Source organism: Falco rusticolus, chromosome 3 (assembly GCF_015220075.1).
Source record: "Falco rusticolus isolate bFalRus1 chromosome 3, bFalRus1.pri, whole genome shotgun sequence".
In the NCBI taxonomy this organism is placed as follows: Eukaryota; Metazoa; Chordata; class Aves; order Falconiformes; family Falconidae; genus Falco; species Falco rusticolus.
In genome coordinates this window covers 93110837-93133028 of record NC_051189.1, presented here as the reverse complement: position 1 = coordinate 93133028, position 22192 = coordinate 93110837, and the positions used below count along the sequence as shown (strand labels likewise).

At 43.1% G+C, this 22192-nt stretch overlaps 1 protein-coding gene across 3 annotated transcripts in view; it reads left to right on the top strand.

The window, feature by feature from the left end:
* F13A1 (coagulation factor XIII A chain) overlaps window positions 1–15929 on the top strand; it is a 60939-nt gene extending 45010 nt beyond the window's left edge. For all 3 annotated transcript variants that reach the window (XM_037380685.1, XM_037380684.1, XM_037380683.1), the window contains exons 10-15: window positions 306–394; window positions 1370–1523; window positions 2103–2390; window positions 6448–6608; window positions 9618–9754; window positions 13713–15929. In XM_037380685.1, coding sequence (XP_037236582.1) covers window positions 306–394; window positions 1370–1523; window positions 2103–2390; window positions 6448–6608; window positions 9618–9754; window positions 13713–13857 — 974 coding nt within the window. In that variant the 3' untranslated portion in view covers window positions 13858–15929. The remainder of the gene's footprint in view (window positions 1–305; window positions 395–1369; window positions 1524–2102; window positions 2391–6447; window positions 6609–9617; window positions 9755–13712) is intronic.
* The last annotated feature ends 6263 nt before the right edge of the window (window positions 15930–22192 follow it).

Genomic DNA, 22192 nt, shown 5'->3' with positions numbered 1-22192 from the left:
GAGCTCTCTCAAAATTATCTGCTTTAACCAAAACCAGATGTAACTACATTCCAAGCACTTCAGGTTTACAGTGGACTTTACGGTGCCATTAAGGTACCAAACCATTAGGTTATTTCAGACTTGAGTCTGTTGTTTAGAGGGCTGGTAACAGAAATCAAGCTTTTCACTGCTTGGTTAGGAGTCCCTGTCAACTATTAAAAAGAGTTCACCAAACCCCAAGAATTCTTTTTCTTCAAGAAAAGGTAAGATTGTGACATGGGGTTTAGTTAATTTAATCTCTCACTTTATCTCTCTTCTCCCCATAGGTATGTACAGGTGTGGACCAGCCTCAGTTCAAGCCATTAAACATGGTCACGTTTGCTTCCAATTTGACGCTCCTTTTGTCTATGCTGAGGTACATACCTGAAAATTTTTAGTGCATTGAGTGATACCAGTTGGACCATAGGTGAGACAGAAGATAGGGCCCAACTGCAATTTATGCATTGAGAAGTTATTTCATGTATACCCCACATCAAAGAAAAATCTCATCATTATATTTTGACATGTGGGTCAGTAGGGGTAATATGGCTCTAATGAATGACAAAGATTTCTCTAATCTCTGTTCACCGATGTAATAAGCAGAAAAAGCTACTGTGGCTCCAATGAAACTTCAGGCTGTGGTCATTTATCCTTCCCAGATTCCAGCTATGCTGGCAAATGAGTCACTAGCTCTAGCTGCTCATCTTCATCCCTCATTAGCTGTTTTGTCCTTCTCAGGCTTGCCGGCACAGCTGCTTATGTTAAGGCTCCCTTGCTTATTTCAGTCAAAATGGGTGCAGTGATTTTGAAGAAGTCTTTGCTCACCACGTTCCTTTTGGCTGCAGTGGGTCAAGGAGAGCTCACATGGGTGTTTTGATTGGCAGATCTGAGAGAGAAATATCTCCATGAGGAGCGAGAGGGCTTGGTCTCGAGTTTTAACCTCTTGCACCACCAGAACTGCTGTGCCCAGAATTGCAACAGCTGTAGAGGAAGTCTGTAATTGAATTGCATATAGCTTAGGACAGAGAGAATAAAGATATTTTATCTGTGAAGCATTCCCCCCTCTACAATGTAAAGCTTTTTGGTGCGAGGAATGTGTAATCGTGCTCCCCAAGTCTGAACAGTATCTCTGTAGCCTACTTAGGTTTACACTGTCTGTTGTCCTGGAGCTGCTGATAGTAAAATGCATCCAGTCATTATTGTAGCACATGACTAATTTTAAACATGGGACTTCAATGTGAATAATTAATGGGTCTTTGTGTCAATGTGTCTTTGTTTTGAGGGGAGACAGGCTGGTTTCCTTTGCTCTCTACTTCCACGTACCTTGATCCTTTTTCATTTGATTTTACAGGTGAATAGTGATATTGTTTACTCAAGAAGGGAGAAAAATGGAATCCAAGTGATAGAAAAAATTGACACGACCCATATTGGGCAGTTGATTGTGACCAAGGAAGTTGGAGGTGATGGAATGATGGAGATTACTGAGGAGTACAAGTTCCAAGAAGGTAACCTGAAATGGGCTGGGACCATACCGATGTAAATTTACCTCAGTCAGATCTTGTATGGTGAATTTACAAACTGCTGGCACTGACACGGAGTCATGAAAAGATGCCAAGGTGCCCTCTGGAACTCTTCATTTGTCTGCAACTCCATCACAGCAACACTGCAGATGCCTTGATGAGAGCACAAGCTTTGCTACTTAGAAACGCTTTGGACTGAGTAAGCTGTAGTGAAAACAAAGGGTAGTCATGGAGTAACTTGAAGCATTCAAAACAGCTCAAGGCTCTCTGTACAGCTGTTTAGACATTTCTTACTCAGGCCAGATGTTTGTACAGAGTAAATCAGCGTGGCTCCATTAATATCAATTAAGCTACATCAGTTTATCTGATATGGCTTGAACCCTTAACACCAGCTTACTTGGAAGCTGTGAAGTTCTAATATTAACTTTACCACAGGAAGGTTCACCGTCCTCATCCACTCATTTCAGCTACCATAAACTGTGGCAGGTGCCCCCTTGTGATCGGTGAGTGGGCTAATGCAGTACTTCTGTTTCTTTTCTAAATTTGATTTTCATTCATTTCTAGGCTCAGAGGAGGAGAGACTGGCTCTTGAGACTGCTGTGATGTATGGCATTAAAAAGCAAGCTACCCAAGATACCACGTATCAGCCACAAACGGATGTGGACATGGAATTCCAAGTGCAAAAGGCAATCCTTGGCAGTGACTTTAAAGTCACTATAATATTCAGGAACAAAAGTCGCAACCAGTACACTGCTACTACCTACCTTTCAGGCAACATAGTGTTTTATACAGGAGTCACAAAAAATGAATTCAAGAAATACTCCTTCAGTGCAAAACTGGAGCCCTCTTCATGTAAGGCTTGCATCGTTGTTTTGAAACAGGCTAGCTTTTTTTCTCTGTATCATTAACTGTAACCAATGTCTCTGCCCGTGGGTAAAGGCAATTCTAGTAGCTAGGTGTAGGATGCTCCAGGGTATCAGGAGGCTCCAGTCCCAAATCTGGCCCTGCTACCAGCGTCATTTAGAGCTGAGACTGTTTTCTTCAGACAGTTGCTCCCTGCATAATGCTCTGTTACCTGAGCTACATTTCTGGAAACTAATTTTTTCTTATTAAGTACGAAAGAAAGCAAAGGAGTGCAAGATTTTTCATACCTTTAGTCTCCTGGTAAGTGAGTTAATCTCAGTAAGTGAAGGAAAAGTTCTGGTTGCCCAGGGTGTCATTTATGGGGACAGAAAGGTGAATATCTTGTCTTACCTGATAGAAGATAACAAGCTCTGAGTGGGTTCAAGTGCACATCTGGCTTTGGAAGGCTGGGTGGTTCAGGTTTTCATGCTTAGAGTGATCTAAAAAGTTTATGTGTAACTAAAATGTACCACTATAGAGCAGGGGTATTTTTCAGCTGGGCAGGTGCCCCAGCTGTGGATTATCTTTACAGATGCAGCTTCTGCTTTTCCTAGTGCCCTCTGGACTGCGGTGGAGAGATCCTGCCTCCCTCTTGTCACGAGAAAAGCCATTCCTGGCAGCCTAGCTCATGCGGCTGAGGGCAGGGTTTTGCACTGCTCAGAGTAGGGAGGGACATTATCCTTTTTTATTTTGGACATAACCAATTTTCTGGCAGCCTTGGCAGCCCCATTCAGAGAACAGTCAGCAAGTGCTGAGGACCTGCTGTGCTCCAAAGTGCAATGGAACAGGCTGACAGTAGATCCCTGGCTTCTCCAGCGACAAGCAACTGCCAATCACTTGTTCCCCTGACAGGCCCGTGCTCTTGGGTCAGTGTCTCCAGCTCAGCAAAAGTCATGAGAACATGCTCTTATGGAGGTTGTCAGAGGATCCTCCACTTAAGTTCCCCTATGGAGAGAGTCAGGAGCAACGATTTTGCCTTCTTGATGCTGCTGCTGGGCAAACACAATCTCTGCTGGGCGCAGTGGGAGTGGCAGGATTTTGGGAGGCCAAAGGATGGGCCTCCTGATCTGGGTCTGATGCTGGATCACAGCAAACCTGGCTGTCTTCTGAGCTTTCTCATCAGTCTTGTCTAACTCATCTCCGCTCAAGAGACACTGTGAGCCCTCTTTTCTCAAAGAGGATGGGTTTTGTCTCGGTGAGAAGCCTCCACAGAACCACAGTTCCTGCCGTGCTATGAAAAAAAATCCTCTGCTTTCATCCTTACTTTGAGCATCATCTAAAACTGCACAATTTTATTTGGAGCTGATTAATCTCCATAAAGTAGGAGTCCACTTATAGGGATCTACTGGTGAAGATTAATAGAAATTCTACCTCCATTTTATAACAAAGCCCTGACAGCTGCTTGCTGGTTCTTTCTAACTCCCCGACTCATTTGCAGGGGGTCTGGAAATGGGCATTGGGTTGTTCTAACGCAGCCTACCAAAACACAGTGTGGGGGTTTATAGTGGCTTGCATCAGTTACTAAATATTTTACCTGAAATACTGCAAAACTTTCAGAGACTTGGCTAGGTACAGCAAAAAAAAATCTGTTCCAATTGCTTAATCTAAATTCTGTGCCACTTCTTTGACAGGGAAAATTTAGTCATCTTGTAGAAGATGTGCAAATACCTACTATGCTTTCTGGCTGTGATTTGTGCTTGGTTCCAGGGCTTATGCCTGCTCTTGCATTAAAGGTCTGTGTAAGGTATTATTACCTAAAACACAGCTTCTTCAGTTTTGAGGCTCATCTAGCTCCTCTGTGCAAGAAATGAAATGAATAGATGTTTAAGGATCACTGAGCCTCAAAATCTTTTTCTTTTTTTTTTTAAAGTAAATGGTTTGTAAAAAGCTTATTGAAACCATGCTGGAAACTCTGAATTGACTGTTGGTGGGTGAACACAGACTAGAGAGAAGTACTTGAGAGAAGAGAATATGATTTTTTTTGGATTGTCCCCATCATTGCTTCTGAGCAAGGAGACATGTTTTAAGGTATTCCCACCTTTCAAGGTGGAAATTAGCTTATATCTGAGCTACAGTCGTCTGCTTGTGGAGCACTTTGTCCTGCAAATACCCCTCACAGGTTCCATCGTCTCTCAAGGTGATACATAAAACTTGAGCATGAATTCTTTCCCCTTTGCCTTGGAAAGGAGCAGGCATGCGATCAGGAACGGTGCCTGAGCAGATGGGCAGTGTGAAGGGAGGCAATGTGATCATTTGCAACTGTGTGAGAATACTCTGTCAGGGGTGTGAGGGAGGTTACCTGCCGAGGCTCTCAAGCAGTTTGTAGGCTTCATTCATGGCAAGAACTGTGTGTCTATATATAGAAGTAACAAAAAATTATAACACAGGAAAGTTGTATCAAAGGTGTTCTTCCAGCCCATGCTACTGAAAGAATGAAGCAAACGAAGTTTTCCAACAGGAAGTGAATGCACGATTTTCAGAATAATGATTAAAGGAATTGTGTGGGTTGAAAACATCTTTGAGGATTTGAATAGCTTAAACCTTGCAGTGCCTTCAAAGGTGCTCTCACATCTACTCAGTTATATTTAGTTTTCTCTGTTTTTCTGAAAGGCTGTAGGGCAGCTCAGCGTGTCTCCCTTGGCTTTCCCAGGTGCAGTAAGTGGTACTGGCAACTTACCAGCACAGCCAGTGCTAAGGAAATAGAATTCTATTAATCTGGGGTTTTTTCCTGTGGTGATTAAATTTAAACAGAAAAGTTTATCTTTCCTTCCACTGTGAAGTACATTTCTCTTGGATTGTAACTATTTTATTTATTTACTTCACACAAATGAGAAATACCTTGCCTGATTTATAATTTACAGTTTGGGGCATTATGGGAAATTCTTTCACAAAAAATACAGAGTGAGAGGGAGGGAGGGTGAGCACATCAAGTAAATTTAAGGCTGGCCTGGCAAATCCAGGTCAGGTGGTCACCAAGGGAATAGCTTTGAAACCAAATCAAGGAGCTGGTTTTGATGTGAGCGGATCAAAAGAGTGAAAAGGGGTGAATGTCATTTACCCAATTGAGTTCAATTATCTCTGTGTGTACAGTCTATGTCACAAATACAGTACAAATAATGGATAACAGTAATAATCACAGTTAACAGATGGGAGATCTTGATATGTTTACTAGGGTTATAATAAATGTTTATAGAGGTAAGAGCTGCAGGGCTATATATTCTGCCTGGTCACTTAGCAGGTCTGCTTCTCTGCATCACATTCTCACACCATTGTTAGCCTGGGAATTGCAGTTCAATATGGTTAAAATTAATGATTCCCTGCATCTCAACCATCTAGCCTAGGGGGACTTGTTCCTTTCAATAATTATTGTCAGGGAGCACGTGAAAGCTCTCCGGAGGGCACGCTTGCAACAGAAGGACCTTCTTGCTAAAATTTGCAGGCATATCCAGCATAGGACAAAGGCAGATATCCAGACGTGCCATGGAGGGCAGGTGATCTCCCAGGTAGCCTGCATGGTCTCACACCCCACAGTGGCTGCTCTGGTGGCATCCCTGACATCATCCCTCTGCCAGGAAGAGAGGCAGAGAAAGCACAGGAATAAAGTGAAAGAGCAGATGTTTATAGAGGTGACACTCAAAATTGGTTGGGAACTTCATGCCCAGTAGCTATTTATTGCCGGTCTTGCTTCTCACTTATTTTGTGGTAGTGCCTAGAAGCCTTCAACAGTGACCTGGGCTCATGCTGAGGGGCACTGGGAGAGGCTGTGCACAAACCCAGCCCTTGCCCCAGGGAGCTCACAGCCTAAATGGAAAGAGGGCAAGACAGGAGGGAGAATGGTGAAGTAAAGAAATTTAGATAGTTTGGGCAAAAAAATCAAAGCCATTCTTTGGTTTTGGGCCACCTTTTCACTAAGACACTCGTGTAACTGGCACTGGCCAGGATGGGGGGAGCATTTAGCCATTAGATTGCTTCAGATCTCTTTTTTCTTTCCTGTTTTCCCCCTCAGCTAGCGCTTTTGATGTTGTGATCAAATCGAGTGAATACCTGAGTGACTTGCTGGACCAAGCCTCCTTTCATTTCTTTGTGACGGCACGGATCAATGAAACAGGGAAGATTCTGGCCATGCAGAAGGCGACAGTCCTGGAAATTCCCACCCTGCGGATCAAGGTAGCTCGGTAGCTCAAGACTGTGATGGAGGGGCATGACTACCATGCTGCACGCGGGCTGTTCGGTGCAAGGCTGTCATGTTGGCTTCTGGGATGGAGGGGTGTATGTGTGTGCGCACATTCTACCACGGGCCTTGTAAAGCAGCAGCTGGCTGGAGTGTATGGGGATGTATAGGTATCTTCTATATTGTACCGAGTATCCCTACATTGCAGTCTGAGGCTGCTAGCATCACTGGTAGTAAAGAGCTGAAGTGGCTTCAATGGAGGAAGGAGGGGGAATGATCTGAGAAAGCTGGAGAAACTCAAAGGGTAAGAGAGATTACTCATTCGAGTCACTGAAGTCTACAACTATTTCAGAAGTCCGTTATATTTAAAGCAACACAGCACAGAAGCCTCTTGCTGAAGAACGAAGGGCACTTCTATTGAGGCAAATTTGTTTGGAAAGCTCCTGCAGGTGTTGTGGAAAGTTTCTCCAAACTCAATGGGCAGCACTGATTTGGGACAATGCTTTCAGAATTTCAGTGCTTTGCTGCCACTCTGTGAATATATGGTCAGTGGAGTTCCTTGAACGTTCAAGAATTTCTACCACAGTGATGGCATGGTACCTATGAAAATGTAGAAGTGTAATGTTTGTGACAGGAAAAGGACCGTATGTTGTATGGCAAAGGCAGGGCTGAGATTTAGAGTTCTCAACTGATAACTGGGTTTCCAAATAAATTGCCTCATTTTCAGAAGTGCTCAGCCTTCATCTGCCTTGAACGATGTTATTTGGATCTACTTTTTTCCTAATGCTAAAAAAAAGCCATCAGAACAACTGTTCAGGAAGCTTTATATCTAACGAATGCTGCTTCCTAAAATTCAAGACCTTCAAAGAAATCGAAGTCTATAGAACTTTTTCTTCCTGTATATTTATTTGAACCAGTGTTCAGGTTTCCATACAATAATTTATGTTGTAACTGCAGCCTTCTGCAGAAAAAGCTTTTTAAAAAGCATAGATCAAAACTACAGTGAAGTTTGCAAAAAAATCCACTCAATTTCATGGTCTGCGAAAATGTCACAATGATCTGATCGGATTATTGGTATTTTCAAACTAAAGGGGTTTTGTTTATTGAGCATTCTAGAGAGGAGGTAAGCAAGACAGATAAACTCTGCTTCAAATCTCTGTCTTCAGTAACCGAATGTTTAAAGTGGAAAGTTCTTTCAATTCAATACTTAACAGAACATCTTGTACAGCATCCCCAATTTCAGCTTCAAAATAGTTTATCCTCCCTGCTGTTATGAAGAAAGGATGTTTAGTATATAAGATAGGTTGCTGTCCAATAACCATGTTTTCTACTAAAACTGAGTTTGTCTCTTCTTTCTGATGTGTGAAGATACTCTGAAATTTTAATAGCTGGATTTTTTTAAGTGTATGCATGCATGTGTATATACCTATGTATTTATACAGGAAACTTTGCTTTATGGTTTTTTTAAGAAATCTGAGGAAACATATCTCCCTAGTTTTCTTGCCACATTTCTTCACTGAGTGTGGCTGGCAGATGAGTTCTTAATGTGAGAGTAAGAGAGAAGAATGAAAAAAAACTATTTCCCCTCGTCTTCGGATACACCTTTGATCTTTCTCTGTTGGTCTAAGGGGATCGGCAGAATTAACAGCTGAGGAAATTACACTATATTGTAATTTAGCTTGACACCAGGTTACAAAAACAAGCTCAGCAAATTCTTATCATGGTCTCAGTTGGCATGTGTGGGAGTTCAGGATGATTTTGAATCCTCCCATGTAACCGTGATCTTAAATGGGCAATGGAAGTAAGGAAGACATAAGACCTCTAATTGGGCTAAGACTTCTGAAAATGCCACTGGTGCCTTTTTGCAAATTCAGGTGGTCAAACACTGTTGAGAGCTTAGCTGTGAGTATCTCATCCTTTATTACAGGCAGTGTGTTGGTATTTGGTGCAGAGTGATCCCTTAGACCAGAGTCTTTCCAACTTTTTGCAGCTGTCATACTCCTTAAAAATTTGCAGCAGGGCTTGCAGAATACTTTAAATTTGTTGACAACATACTTGTTTTTCTTAGTTACCTTTCTCAAGGCCCTTTAAAGTAGTTCATAGGCTAGCTGGGATCTGCCAGCCATAAGTTAAAAACTCTTGCCTTAGCCTTTTATATTCTGTGAGAAATGCTGTGTTTCTAGCGGGGAAAAAATAACCCAAATCCTCATGCATGTAGTCTTTCTTTAAAAACACGTCCATGTGGAGGTGTTTTCCAGGCAGCTCTGCTACTGGCACTGATCTGAAGGGACAGGCAGATCCCTTCAGCTGCGTACTGGAATACATGTGGAAGTCAATGTGATCACTGTTGATTAGTCTCACAGTTTAATATTTTCCAGTGCAAAATGTATTGGGTTTTGGCTGTCTTAAGACTTTCAGAGACAACTGGCTCTCAAGTCTACGTGGAGCACATGTGCAGTGTTGGAAACTCTTCAGAGCACAAGAGGCAGTTGCAAGGCAGGGGGAAGACGGACACAGCACTTTTGTGGGGTGCAAGCAATATGACCCAGTGTTTCTAATTTAGGGTATTCAGACCTGCCCTTCTCCTCTGGAGCTTATGTCCTGAGTTGATGCCTTGCACTTCAGTGCTGGTGAGGAGCCTGGGGAGAGGGGCAGGATCTGGGAGAGAGGCCCCCTCGGCTGGATTGGCCCTCAGCTGGACACTCAGCTCCAGGGCTGTGCATGTAGATGTCTAGTTTTTCTATGGAAATGAGGGCCTGCCTCTCGACCTGTTGTGTGGCTTGAGGAAAAATTGCAATGGGCAGAAAAATCTGCAGTGGTACCTACGGGCCCATCCAACAATTTTCTTCTGTCTAGGCTTTATCTGCCTCATGCAGTTTTGCTGTGTGCTCCGTTCCCCCTCCTCTCCTTCCTTGCAAGTCATGCATATTTAACCCTACAGAATTCACCATGGGGCTTTTTATTATTATCAGCTTGTGGAGTGCTGTCCTGTCCTTGTCTTGCAGACCCAAGGTGAGCTGGTAGCTGGTAAAGAAATGTCTGTGACTGTAGAATTCACCAATCCTCTGAAACAAATCCTGGAGAACGTCACTCTCCGCCTCGAGGGACCTGGCATACTGAGAACGATGAAAAAGGAGTTCAGGTAGGGAAGAAAGCACAACTAGCTGGGAGCTCATCCCCGCTTGCTCACAGGAGAAAGCTCACACAAGACACTTAACTAAATGCTGCACTGAGTAATTCAATTCAGACACTCTCTCCTTACTTTACAATTCAATACACAGGGGAGCTATAGGTCTCAGTACTCAGAAGAAGTCAGGCTGTCCAGAGAGACTGTGAGAGCATTTCATCTGTTCAGTACCAGTGCTGGAGGAAGGAGTAGTGGTGATGGGTAGTTGCTAATGCAGCCTGAGTTTACTTTTTCACTGTATTATGTTATTTTTAGTGCTTGACAATAGCACCTATGAGCCGCTATCACGGAAAGAAAGATTTATCCTACATGTGAAAAGTTTGTCACCACTCAGTATCTGCAAATCAAGTCCTGTGCTATTTTTCAAAAAGAGCTTTTCTCCACTCATGTTAATTGTGGTTATACAAGATGTTCAGGTACCTCAGATGATCTTTGCAAGCTTCTGCCAATACACAAAATGTGTGTTGGATGCAGCAGAGCCCGCTGGGATGGGTGCAGCATGTGTGCGAGCACACAGCTGCCCCACGGTAGCACCACTGCACAGGGCTGCCCTGGCACAGAGTGCTCCCAAGCCGGAGGACAAGGAAAGCCACCTTCATTAGACTCAGAGCTGCACCTCGTGCTGACACGGTGGTACCCACATGCTAAGCAAGTTGTTTCCTAAACCCTCTTTCCACTTGAGTTCAGTGTTATAAGCTCAGCATTAGCCAGTTCTGGGATATACAACTGAGATCCTTAGAAAATTTTGCAGCCATTGCTTAGTCTTGGGCAGCCAAAGCGGTGTTATCTATCATTACCTGAGCTGACGGTCCCCAGGTGTGTGCAAAAGGAGTTTGAAAAATTGCCTGTGCTTCAGCAGCTGCATAAATTGTCAGCATTATCTGCAGCCAGTAGGAGAGGTCTGAGCCTGATTGCACCTGGGCCAGGGATAAAAAGATCAAAACCAGTCTCCAGAGTGGAGCTAGGTAGGAAAATGACTGTGAAAGGGCATCATACCATGCTTGCTTTGTGCACGTGGTGTGTCACAGATGCTGCTGAACATGACTCAGCACAGTCTGCAGTTACAGAAGTTGCAGCAATAGCCCTGGTTGCTGCCCAGCCGTGCCAGCCTCCCCTGTTGTTCTGCATCCTTCTCATCCTAAAAGCTGCTGTGGGCTGCTTTCACCTTGAAGGATGCAGAAGTTGTCAGGTGCATCAAAGGCACAGGAGTTAGGGAGAGAAATGACTCATGGAGTAGACATCATTTCCCTTCAAGTCACAGTGTTTTCCCCTTTTCAGTAGCGCCTCTGGCATCATTTAAAATGGAAATGGATCAGCTTAGTCGTTTTAAGATTTAACTTCTCTAAGATGAATGAAGGGTGCAGGCTATACACACAGAGGACAGAAAGGGGGCAGTTGTAGTTTATTTAAATAATAATCACATTTGCCTCCATGCATTCAAAGTGATGAATGGCTCTGGTGTGGTGGTGGCTCAGCATATTACACAGAACCATTCATCACTGAATTGTCGCTCAGGAAAATCAGATCAGGGTGGCTTTACTCCGTTTGCAAAGAGAATTAAACCTATCCTAGGCTTTCCCCACCCTTGCACCACTTCCCTGTCCATCAGGGACTGTCAGATACGGGATGTGGCTTTTGCACTTCTTTGTGGGGATGAGACTTTTGACCTCTCTGTATTTTTAAGGTAGCTTTTCTGTATCACTTGGGTGACTCCACAAAACAGGTATGTGTGATCCAGCTGATACAACATTATTCTGGGAATGAAGTGTCTTGGAGGCTTCAGTATTGACCATTCATGAAGAATATATATATATATGTATATATCTTGATAGACACACATAGTGATGTTTAGCTATTAGCCTCAGACAAATGAGGAACGTGACTTGTGGAAAAGCCTTTGGCAGCAGCAAGTCCTACATGGGGAATAGTCTTTGCATGACAAATGAGAATTAACCAGGCAGTGATGGATTGTGTTAAAAGGATTTTAGCCAAGCATGCATTCACACTAGCAGGTAAGTAACTTTGGGTGTTTCTACATGTCAAAGCTCAGCTAATATTAGCTAATATTAGCATTCAAGAAGCAAGTCGTTTTGGAGGTAGGGCAGTAAAGAAACAGGAAAAGGTGGATTTGCTTTCCCAGCACGGCTGTTGTCTTCCTGCAGATACACACACATATATAAATATATGCATCTATTTTATGCAGAGATGATAGCACTGTAAATCAGAGGTGGTAGCGCTACCCTTTCTCACTGGGGTGCTGTGGAGATGTGGTCTGGAGACCTTCAAGCCCTCATCCTTAGAGAATCTGGCCCCCGAGTGTTCAAGAAAGCAGACCAAACCTTGCTGCACAGCAGACTGGTGTAATACCTTCTTCACTTCCCATACAGATAATCCCTTGCAGATCATTCCCATAAACTCTAAATTCAAAAAGGTATTTAACCTTGTATAGCAATTGAAGTCATTGCTTTATCGTGCTGCCATTATAGAGGGCATTTCATGGAGCCAGCAGGCCAGCTGAGGGGAACAGAATATCTCTCATAAAGAACAAAGATAAAAAGGGAGAACACTTGCCAGAAGCTGTCTGCACATGCTCACACCAAAAATATGATCTTCCTCTGCTTTTTCTTTTCTAAAATTGGGTACATGCCCCAGGGTACTTATGACTGTATATGAAAAATGCAATGCAGTGCCATACCTAAGCTAGCCTCTAAAGAGCTAGAATACCGCTCATTTCAGAAGGGACAGGCTTGCACTGAAACAAATATTCAGGTGGGAGGATCCCAGGCTAGTTCATTTTGAGCTAGTTAAGGTTGCTTGTTTTGTGGCAACTTGTGTTAAACCTGAGCAGTGATTTCTGCCCTGACCCTCGCATAGGACATGGTGTCTGAGGGCCAAATTCTACCTGATGAGAATTTGAAACAGTGGCTAAAGTTTAGGCTTACTTTATTCTCACTTTATTCAGTTGTTTGCAGAATCCCATAACCATATGAGATAAGAACACTGGCTAAATTTGTAACCCTCTTACTTAATGCGGAAGAAAAGAACAGTAATTTTTATAAATAGCTCCCTATTATGCCACCTTCTTCATTGGTTCCTTTGCAGCAACTGTATCCTGACATCCCCCAAACGTAATCAATCACTCAACATCATCCTTCAAAACCTGCACACAGAACATAGTGAAAGCACCAAGGAAGCACAGAAACCCAATACCTGAGGCTCTTCATGCATCTTAATTGTAGCAAAAACTGAAAATCAAGAGCAGCGCAAAATAAAGTTGTGTTATAATATGAGTTATCAAATCATACATAATGCAAAAGAGTAACTGCTAACAGCAGGACTCCCAAGAACACTTTGACTTGTTTGTATGGACATGAAGAAGTCATCTGAAGTGGCTAGTGAGGAGATCTGCTGACGTTACAACTGTGGCAGGGTGGTTCAGGCTAGGAGCTAGTGGAGGGACTCAGCATCTCATCAGCGCTGCGTTGGGTTTGCATGCCAGTGCCCTGGACACTTCATAACAAGGACTTATTTAAACATTTACGGAATCATCAACAGGCTATAGGCTATAATAAACAGGAAAAATCTAATTATAAAGTAGAAAAAATATGTGAGCTGCAAAGAAGATAATTCTGAAAGTGATTGTGAGAGGAAGTGACAGGAGGCAGAGGAAAATGGATTCATTTTGGAAATTTAAAATTAGCCTGGAGGAAAGGCTAGAAAAGGCTTTGACAGAGTCAGTTCTGAGAGGAATAGAAGGTGGAGGGAATAATTTATAGGATGCTTATAAGAATGAGTGAAACATAAAAAATTTGAGACATGTTATACTGCCAGCCCTCAGTTTTTCCAGTTGTGGGTCAGTTTGAGAGCACTGGCTGACTGATCACAATATTGTTACTTTCCTTTTTCCCTACAGGAAAATCCCAATGAACTCTACCTTGATCTGGGATGTAAAATGCATCCCAAAGAAACCAGGATTACGAAAGCTGATTGCAAGCCTAAATTGTGATGCTTTGAGGCATGTGTATGGTGAGCTGAATGTTCAGATTCAGAAGCCGTGAACCAAGGTGCCTGCCTTCATCTCTCATTTAGTCATATTTCAAAGTATCATGTTGATGGGGGGTACAGGGGAAGAGGTAGAAATCTGTTTATTGTTATTTTAGTCATCCTTGTGCTGAACATTACTTAATAAAGAAAACTAATTGGTAGGACTGGAAAAAGCACCTGGGCAGTGAATGATTTAAAATTAGATACATGCAATTAAAGGCAATTCTAGACCATATTATTCCTATAGTTCACTTGTATTTATGGCCTTTTACATTATGCTGCAAGGGAATCTGAAAAGCTCCATTCACCAAAGTAGCCTGAACTTTAGTTTTAATTAAGGCCTGATATTTCACTGAAAAGGAAAAAAAGAAGAACACAGTGTTATAAATTCTTAGATAGAATTACACACCCTATGGTAGCTCATTCAGGGTGCAATAAAAACAGGTATTTCTAGCTAAAGGGACTGCTTTATCTTACAATGTTACAGTTTTCCAGTTCATGGAGAGCTTACTTTGCTGCAAGCGTCTCTCAGGATGTGTTATCTCCAAAATACTCCCAGCTCCTTGTTTCCTCTTGTGGCTTCCCTATGCTTTTCCCCCTACTCTTTCACATGCACAGACACCCACACATACTCTCTGCTGTATTTCACGCCCTCATCCCACCCCATATGCTGTCGATATGTTGTCCTCCTTTGCTTGATGAAAATCCAGAGTTTTCCATGCCCCTGCTCAGAGTTCATGACACCAAGCTTGCATTTCCTGATCACATCTCTTGTGTATGGTGTGTTCTCCCTTCATCCTCTTCTGCCTTTTCTTCTCTCCTGAACCCACCCTGTAGCCCCACTTCCCCACACATGTGTGTCTCGGGGGGTTCGCTGCCCCAGAGCAGTCCAGGCTCTGCCAGCTGGTAAATGAGGTGAAAGAGAGAGGAATGGAGGGGGCAGCCTGAGGGTCTTCCCCTGCCAGCCCCCCAAGCCTAGCAAATATCCTGCACTGGAGCTGCGGGTGAGTTTGGATTAAACCATGCCAGAAAGTTCCCAGGAATCACGGCTACTGCAGAATGAAGTCCTGTTACATGAGCAACCCCAGGAATATGCAAGGACAGAAGTTCAGCTGGAAAAGGAATAAACATGTATCCTGAGAGTCAGAAACTCCACAAGCTGGGTCTCTTCTTGCCTGTCTCACAGCATATTCCTCTGTGAGATGCAGTGGGGCTTCCCAAGGCATCTCTCCTCCCCTGAGGACCTTCTGGCCCAGAAGCTGCTCTGAATCTGTGGTTTCCATTAGTCTTCTGTGCTGGGTAGTGCTCCATCATAAGCCGTGTACCCCATTGTGCTAGGGCAGCAGCAGAGGCAGGGGTGTGCGTTCATCTCTCATCTCCCCTGAAATCCTTCTCTGGATCTTTTTCCACAAGCTGCAGCAACTCCTCTCCACGGGCTGCAGTGTGTAAGAGCATGTCCCATACTAACAGCACAGGTGAACCAACTGAGCTTCCAAAGAAGTTAAAAGGAGCCTCATGCTCATTAAACGCTGTGGCTTTACGGTACTGTATGGCCCTGTCATTTTGTGGTCTCATTAGTGAGAAAGCAAGGGACGTGTCTTGCCTTCTGCTCTTCTCCTTGCCATGCATTGCCTCCTGCAAAACCTGTGACCAGCTGTTAAAAATAAGCAAGTCCTGGGAGGGGAGAAATGCAGGCTGCTCTTTTGCTAAAGTATGTTGAACTAAGCAAAGATTCATTGCACCTCATTTGCTCAGTGAGTACCCCTGGATCCAAGAACACCAGGCTTTTGGGGGCTTTCGCTTCAGGCATGGGCACACACTCAGTTCCTACAGCCTGAGTGACCACATCAGAAACTCTGCAATGTCAAAGTCGCCACTATAAGTCCTCCAGGGTACAAGGGACTGAACAGCATGTGGTAAATGCAAGGTGACAATCTCTGTTAAGTAATTAAGCAGTCCTACCAGAGTCTACATCTTCTAATAAAATTATCCATTTTTTGCTTTTGCATATAAACCTTCTTTCCATTGCAGACTTTTTTATAACTACACTGTAATAAGAATTTAAAATAAAGCATGTGTGATTGCACTTGTGTCTTGTGTTCTGCATTTTGATCAATCACTTCTTCTACATAGTAGCACTATAGACACCCCTTGCTGCATCTTAATTGTAAAAGTTTAAAAATTTGCTTCTGAGCCATGTTAATAAAGGTGTCTTTTTTTTTTTTTTTTTTTTTTGGTGCTAAAGAGAAAACCCTATCTTTATTCAAATGAGCAAAACAAAAAATAAAACGAACAAACAAGTAGGCTCAGTTTAACTATTTGCCTTTGTTTTCCCTTCTGTTTTAACAATTGACTACATAAGGTGACAATTTCCAGATCATATGTGCCACAGTGCCAGCAAAAAGAATCCCCAGATTCCCCTGGAAATTGCTCCAACATGTCAGAGCCCATTAAGTGGCCAGTATACTCCTAATTAAACCTTACGTACATCCCATTTGTGCTTCTCTCAGCTAAATATTTCAAGCCATTTTACTAACAGTAGTTAAGCTGAACGATGTTCACCAGGAGACAGTAACTATTTTTATTGATAGTTTATAGAGGGATATATTGAAGCAAAGAGAAGTGATGACTGGGAATAGAGGCCAGGGATGTCAACAGCCCTTGGCATCACCAGCCTGCTCACTCCATACAGAGTTTCTCACAAAAAAGTTAGGGACAAAATGAGGGTGGTCTCTAGGATTTCAGCCACTCATCACCCTGTGCATGAGCTGTTGCAGGAATCATGGGTAAAATCTGACTGAAGAAGCAGTGAGTGCTTCTTCAGTGATAGCACTATGGGTACACATAGAGAATAATTAATCGATAATAAGGTCAGATTGGCAACCCCAGATCTGGAGGATCTTTGAACTGGAAAAGAGCTGGAGTTCATACTCTTCAGCTGAGGGTCTCTTTTGAGTGCGGTGAACTTGTGTCCTCACGCCAACCATCACATCTCAGGGATGGACTGGGGAGGAAAAAGTTCAAAACCAAACCCCTGCCTCCACAGATCCCACACTCCAGTAGCTCGGAGAAGCCAAGTACAGACAAAAGTCTGTGTGCTCCTGAAAGCACACCTCATTTGTTACCAAATTGTATATCCAAGCTATGGGGCAGGTTGCTTCAATTTCCATCAATCTGTCACATCCAAAGTCTTGTTATGATCAAAACACACCTTACAGGCAGAACTAGGAAGAATATATTGTTAGTCTTGTTAAAAGTAGTCTATCAAAGAATTATTATTAGCTGAGATAATCAGGATGAAATTATATTCTTGTGTTTTTATTACAATGATACTAGCACTTATATTCCAAATTATATCAGGTAAAACTGATGTAAGTAAATTTTCTAGTGTACTCCCCTTTCTCATTTTATATATGCGCCACTACACTGCCCCTCTGATGTCTTCAGTCTGGGGTGGGCGCATGTGTAACAGCAAGTCATCAGTGTCCCAGGTCCTCCACCAAGTAGAGTCAGACATTAGTGGAGAGAGTTTCTCTTTGTCCTTGCTGGGATAAGCACAATTGAAAATTTCTTCTTTCTCACCCTATGATTTATGCGAGGTCATTCTTACACGCTTACTAATATGCTCCACACCTTGTTCATTGATTCACATCTCATTGATTCATCTTCATTGGTTCACAGCTCCACAGTAGATCCAAATTCCCTGTATGTGATGCATTTTTCATGTGCTGGATACTCGTTGTTTGTTCTCCTTCGTTACATCTAAAATTTGTCTTACCCACCTGCTGATGTTGCACCCTTTGATGGCCAGTGAGGAACCCCTGGTGAGCTATTGGTAGCCCGAGGCTGCCAATGTCATCCTATACCTGTACTGCCAGGGCCCCTCTTATCATCCCATGCTAATGAACCTTTATGCTGCATTTTATTTTGGGGTCATAAATAGTTCATTCTACACAGAATAACTACCTACTGTTGGTGTGTACCAGTTACAAAAAGTACATGTAACAACGAACATTTCACCATGCAACTGGATAAAGCAAAACAAAAGCTAAAGCAAAGTCAATAGCAGATATCAGGTCATTAGATAATTGCTTACAGCTAAAGAAAGCATGGGAAAAGCTTGACAGGTCCTGATGCCTGTGCTATTACCTTATCACCAAGCTCTGACCTTTCACCAGCAATGGCAGGACGTTATTTGTGGAACAAAATGAGAGAATGTGAGTAAGCATTGTTTTTTCTAATGATTGGTACTACCAGTGATAACTGGTTTGAACTGAAACTAATTAATAAATGCTCTGCCAAGTGGGTTCACCCTTTTCTCCTGCTGGGGACTTATACTGCCCTTTCCTCAGCATACTGCTTTCTTGTTTGTCCTTGTTTTCCTGGAGGAGGAGGAGGTAGAGGTTGTGGCTGCTGGTGCTCGTGCTAGCTTTTAAACTTGAGTGATGGTGCAATGGAGGAAGACAACCAGGTCAGAGGGGGTGGGAAAGTGTCTGAGCTTGTTCAAATCAAAATTAATAGCCCCATTATGAAAGAGGAAAGTCAAACTATGCTGTGAGTGTTGATGGAATGAGAGGGATTGACCTGTATATTGGAGCTGGCACAATAGCTGGTGCTGAGTAGGGATGTGATACATGCATTAGAGAAATGTGTATTGGAGTAGCACCTGTAATGGAAGACGGTGCCTGAAAGAAGCTAGAGGGTTTTGACATGCAGGTGAGAGGGATTTACTCAGTGCTTAAAGGCAAAGTTGAAAAGGCTGAGTTGAATACTGAAGAAAGAAAACAAGGGCTGCATGCTAAAGAGGGAAAACATGGCCAAAAAGATGCAAAGGGAAGATTCCTGGGGGAGGGAAGAGAAAGCTGTAAGAGAGGAAGGCCCCAAGGCTTTGTTCCCTAAATGTAGGGTATTGCAGGAGAGCCTGGCAGTGGTGGCAGAAGGCAGACCTTCTGGCCGTCACTGGAGGTGGGCTGGCAGCACAGGGAGTCACCTCTCAGGTAGGTCAGTGAGCCTGCGCTGTGGCCATGGCTAGGCTCAGGAGCAAGTTTGTCCACAAGGCTGGTGGGTCATGGGGAAAGGGAAGTCAGAAGGTGGGTGGGTGGTGGAAGCCTGGGCACAGCAAGGCAGTCAGCAGCTGCAAACCAACAGCGTGGCTGAGCGTGCACCGTGAGGGGGTCCGGGCTGGGCTTGCCATTCTCCTTAAGTCACCTGCAGCCCAGCCCAAATGCTGTTATGTTTATCTGGCATCCACAGTATTGATCTGAGAATAAAAGGAAGCCCTTGCGAATGCTCGCTCAACTCCTACTCAGGTTTTGACCAACACACAACTCGCACCTGATAAATGTTGGGAGCAGCACCATTAGGTCAAAGCCAGAGTGACACATAGGCAGGATGCGATGGATGAGGAGGGGTAGAGGTCACTATGCAGCTGTTATCACCTGCAGCTTGCTGCCTCCTGCAGCTATCATGCTTGTACAGTGATTGCATGACAGTTTCTTCAGAATCCACTAACTTATGGAAATGGTGTAGATCAGACTTCCAAGCTGGAAGTTATAAATACATTAGCTTACCCAAAAATCTTCTGAAGCTGATCCAACAGCAGCCAAACTGCTGAGGCTTTTGTGCTTCCAGGTGTGATACAGGGGACACCCACAAAGTGACAGAGAAGGAAGAATGAGCACTCTCACTGTTGAGTAGGTAATATTTTGCTCATAGCTGTGTGAGTTTTGAGTTACGAATTGGGGAACTTGTGAGTTAGAAACGTCATGAATTAAGTGATGAACCAGTGAATTCACACGTTAAACTAGTCTGTACAAAGGTGACTTAGACCTTGTTTGAAGTGTTTTTCTTTCCTAGTGTGTTCATAAATAAAGTTTCATTTGCAGAGTGCATTATCCTGCAAATTTGAGCAATTCGAATGCATTATGACACCCGTGATAATGAAAAGTAGTAAACATCTGGTCTAGTGAAAACTGCAGTAGCAATGAGTTGCATTGTAGCTACAGATATTTTGCTTATGCTACAGGAGCCTCCTTACTGGGCACAAATGCAGTGTAGCCTCTCTGTTTGGTAGCTTTGGCGGCTTTTTCTTTTGTGAGCTTTTGCAGCTTGGTTAGCTTTTGGCATCTACCGTATGCTTGGGCAAGGAGTTCCCCAGGTATGGTACCAACAGATATGAAGAAATGTCCCATATTTACTTTGACCCTCATTCTTCTACTGACCTCCTTTGACACCATGTATCTCAGGTACTGGAAAAATCAGGGAAAATTTCTCCCCTCTCCAACATGCAGTCTATAATTTCATAGACTTCTCTACTGTATTGCCCCCGAATCACTTCTTTGTCAGACTTTAGGAGTCCTCCATTATTCACTTTGTGCATGGAAACTGTTCTACATCTGTGATCGGTCTTGTTCCTCTCCTCTGAACTTCTCCCAATGTTTTCTCACTTTAAGTACCATTTAAAGCCAATACAGCTGTTTTAAGCACGTGTATTTTCAAAGGACACTGTTAATGAGTGAATGGCCTACCTGTGCAGGGAGAATACAGGTCTTTTGGGATCCAGGTTCATTAGGTTAAACTTGGACTCAACTGTGACTGAAACAGATTCAAAGCCTGCCCTGGTTACAAGATCTGTACAGTAAAGACTGAACACACTTTATTCTATTATGTGCATTGTTTCACAACATCCCTTGTTCTCATACGACCACTGGTGTGATTGCCCTTGAAAAGGCCATGGATGATCTTTCTACAATTTACTGATAAGGAGTAAGGCATTAACATTTGAAAACCAGCTGATTTTTTCCATCACTGTGTAGATTCATAGGGTTCTGAGATGCTTCTAAATATTACCTGCATTCTGCTCTTCTTCGGAGTAACTAAGTCTCAGTATCACTGTGGTTACATGGTGCCCTTCAGATTGTTTTATCTGATTACAAAATTCCTCTGTTTGGAAATAGCCTGCAGAATAATAGTGAAATGCTGCTGTGAACTTCAGGCAACTGAACAGCCAAAACCTCACAGAGTTAGGGGTAAATCTAGTGAGCTGTAACTCAATTTTAGTTTTCTTCAGCTGTGTTTGCATTAATAAGTTTAACAGGAGCAGATTTGCAGAGTGAAGTGGCTGGTATCAAGTCCCCAGTAGCTACACTGTACTTTGGAGGGTTCATATTGGACTTGGCTCTGTCTGGTCTGAATGGGTATGAGCACTTGGAGAGCTTTTGGCATGCTTTTCAGTCCTCTCTCATCTGTGACAGCTGTGTGGCAAATGTCTACCTGGGCAATGTGATCTGAGAGCAGTGAAGTATTTGATATTTCCCCCTGTAAGTATATTGATACAAAAGTACTCACATCACTACTGCTCACTCCTGTAGGAGGCACAAATGGACTGTACACTGTAAGCAACAGTCAAAATGCACCTTCAGAAGTAATGGTATGAAGTCTTCGTAGTCCAACTTTAAGGAAAAAAAATCTCTAGTCTGCCACAAGTCTGTTTTCTTACCAGCAGGAATTCCTGGTGCCATCTACAGAGTGGCACACACTGATCCAGTTTGATCACTGAAACTATTTTTACACTAATTTGGCTGTATCTGTGCTTGTGATTGTACCAAGATGCATGTTTTGGGAACTTGTCTCCTTTTAACCGAATGCAATGTACATCATTAGGGACGTACACTGGCTCCAAATTCCCTTTGCAGCTGTAAAAGTTTACCCTGCTGTTTGCTTAAAAGTTTGTTGTCCTTTATAAAGCAAACAACTTGAGCTAATTTAGGGACTGTTATAAAGATGATGTTCCAAAGCCTCTGCTGCCTAAACAGTTTGGTTTATAGGAAGACATTCTCTTGTACTGATATAAGCTTTGCACAGGGCCATTATAAACCCCACTGCAACATGCGAGTGAATTATTTTCTGCCTTTCAATTGGTTAAGTAAGGTAGCCACAGTTTTTGCATTATAAAATAATACTTTGTGCTCCAATCTGCGAGCTCTGGAAGAGCTTTTAACTAATAAAACCTATTCCCAAAGCTCTGTTGGCCTCATCAGCGTTACTGGTGCCCAAGAAAAAAAATGCCTTTGTGTTCAGAGACACTTAGCATTGGGGAAGTGTCATCTTCAAACTGCAAATTAACTTGCATCCAACTGTGGTTACAACTGAAGGTGCGAGGCTAAGCAAATGGGAAAAACTATCCTTTTGTGGAAAAAGATGGGGAAAAAAGCAGACTTCAGGCTGCGGGGGGTCAGGAAAATAAGAAAGTAAAATAAATACTAAATGTGTTATTGCTGTCTCTCTAGTGAAGCTGTGTAACATCAGGATGATCTTGTAAGACATTGGTTTTTTTCTGGGAAACAGCTT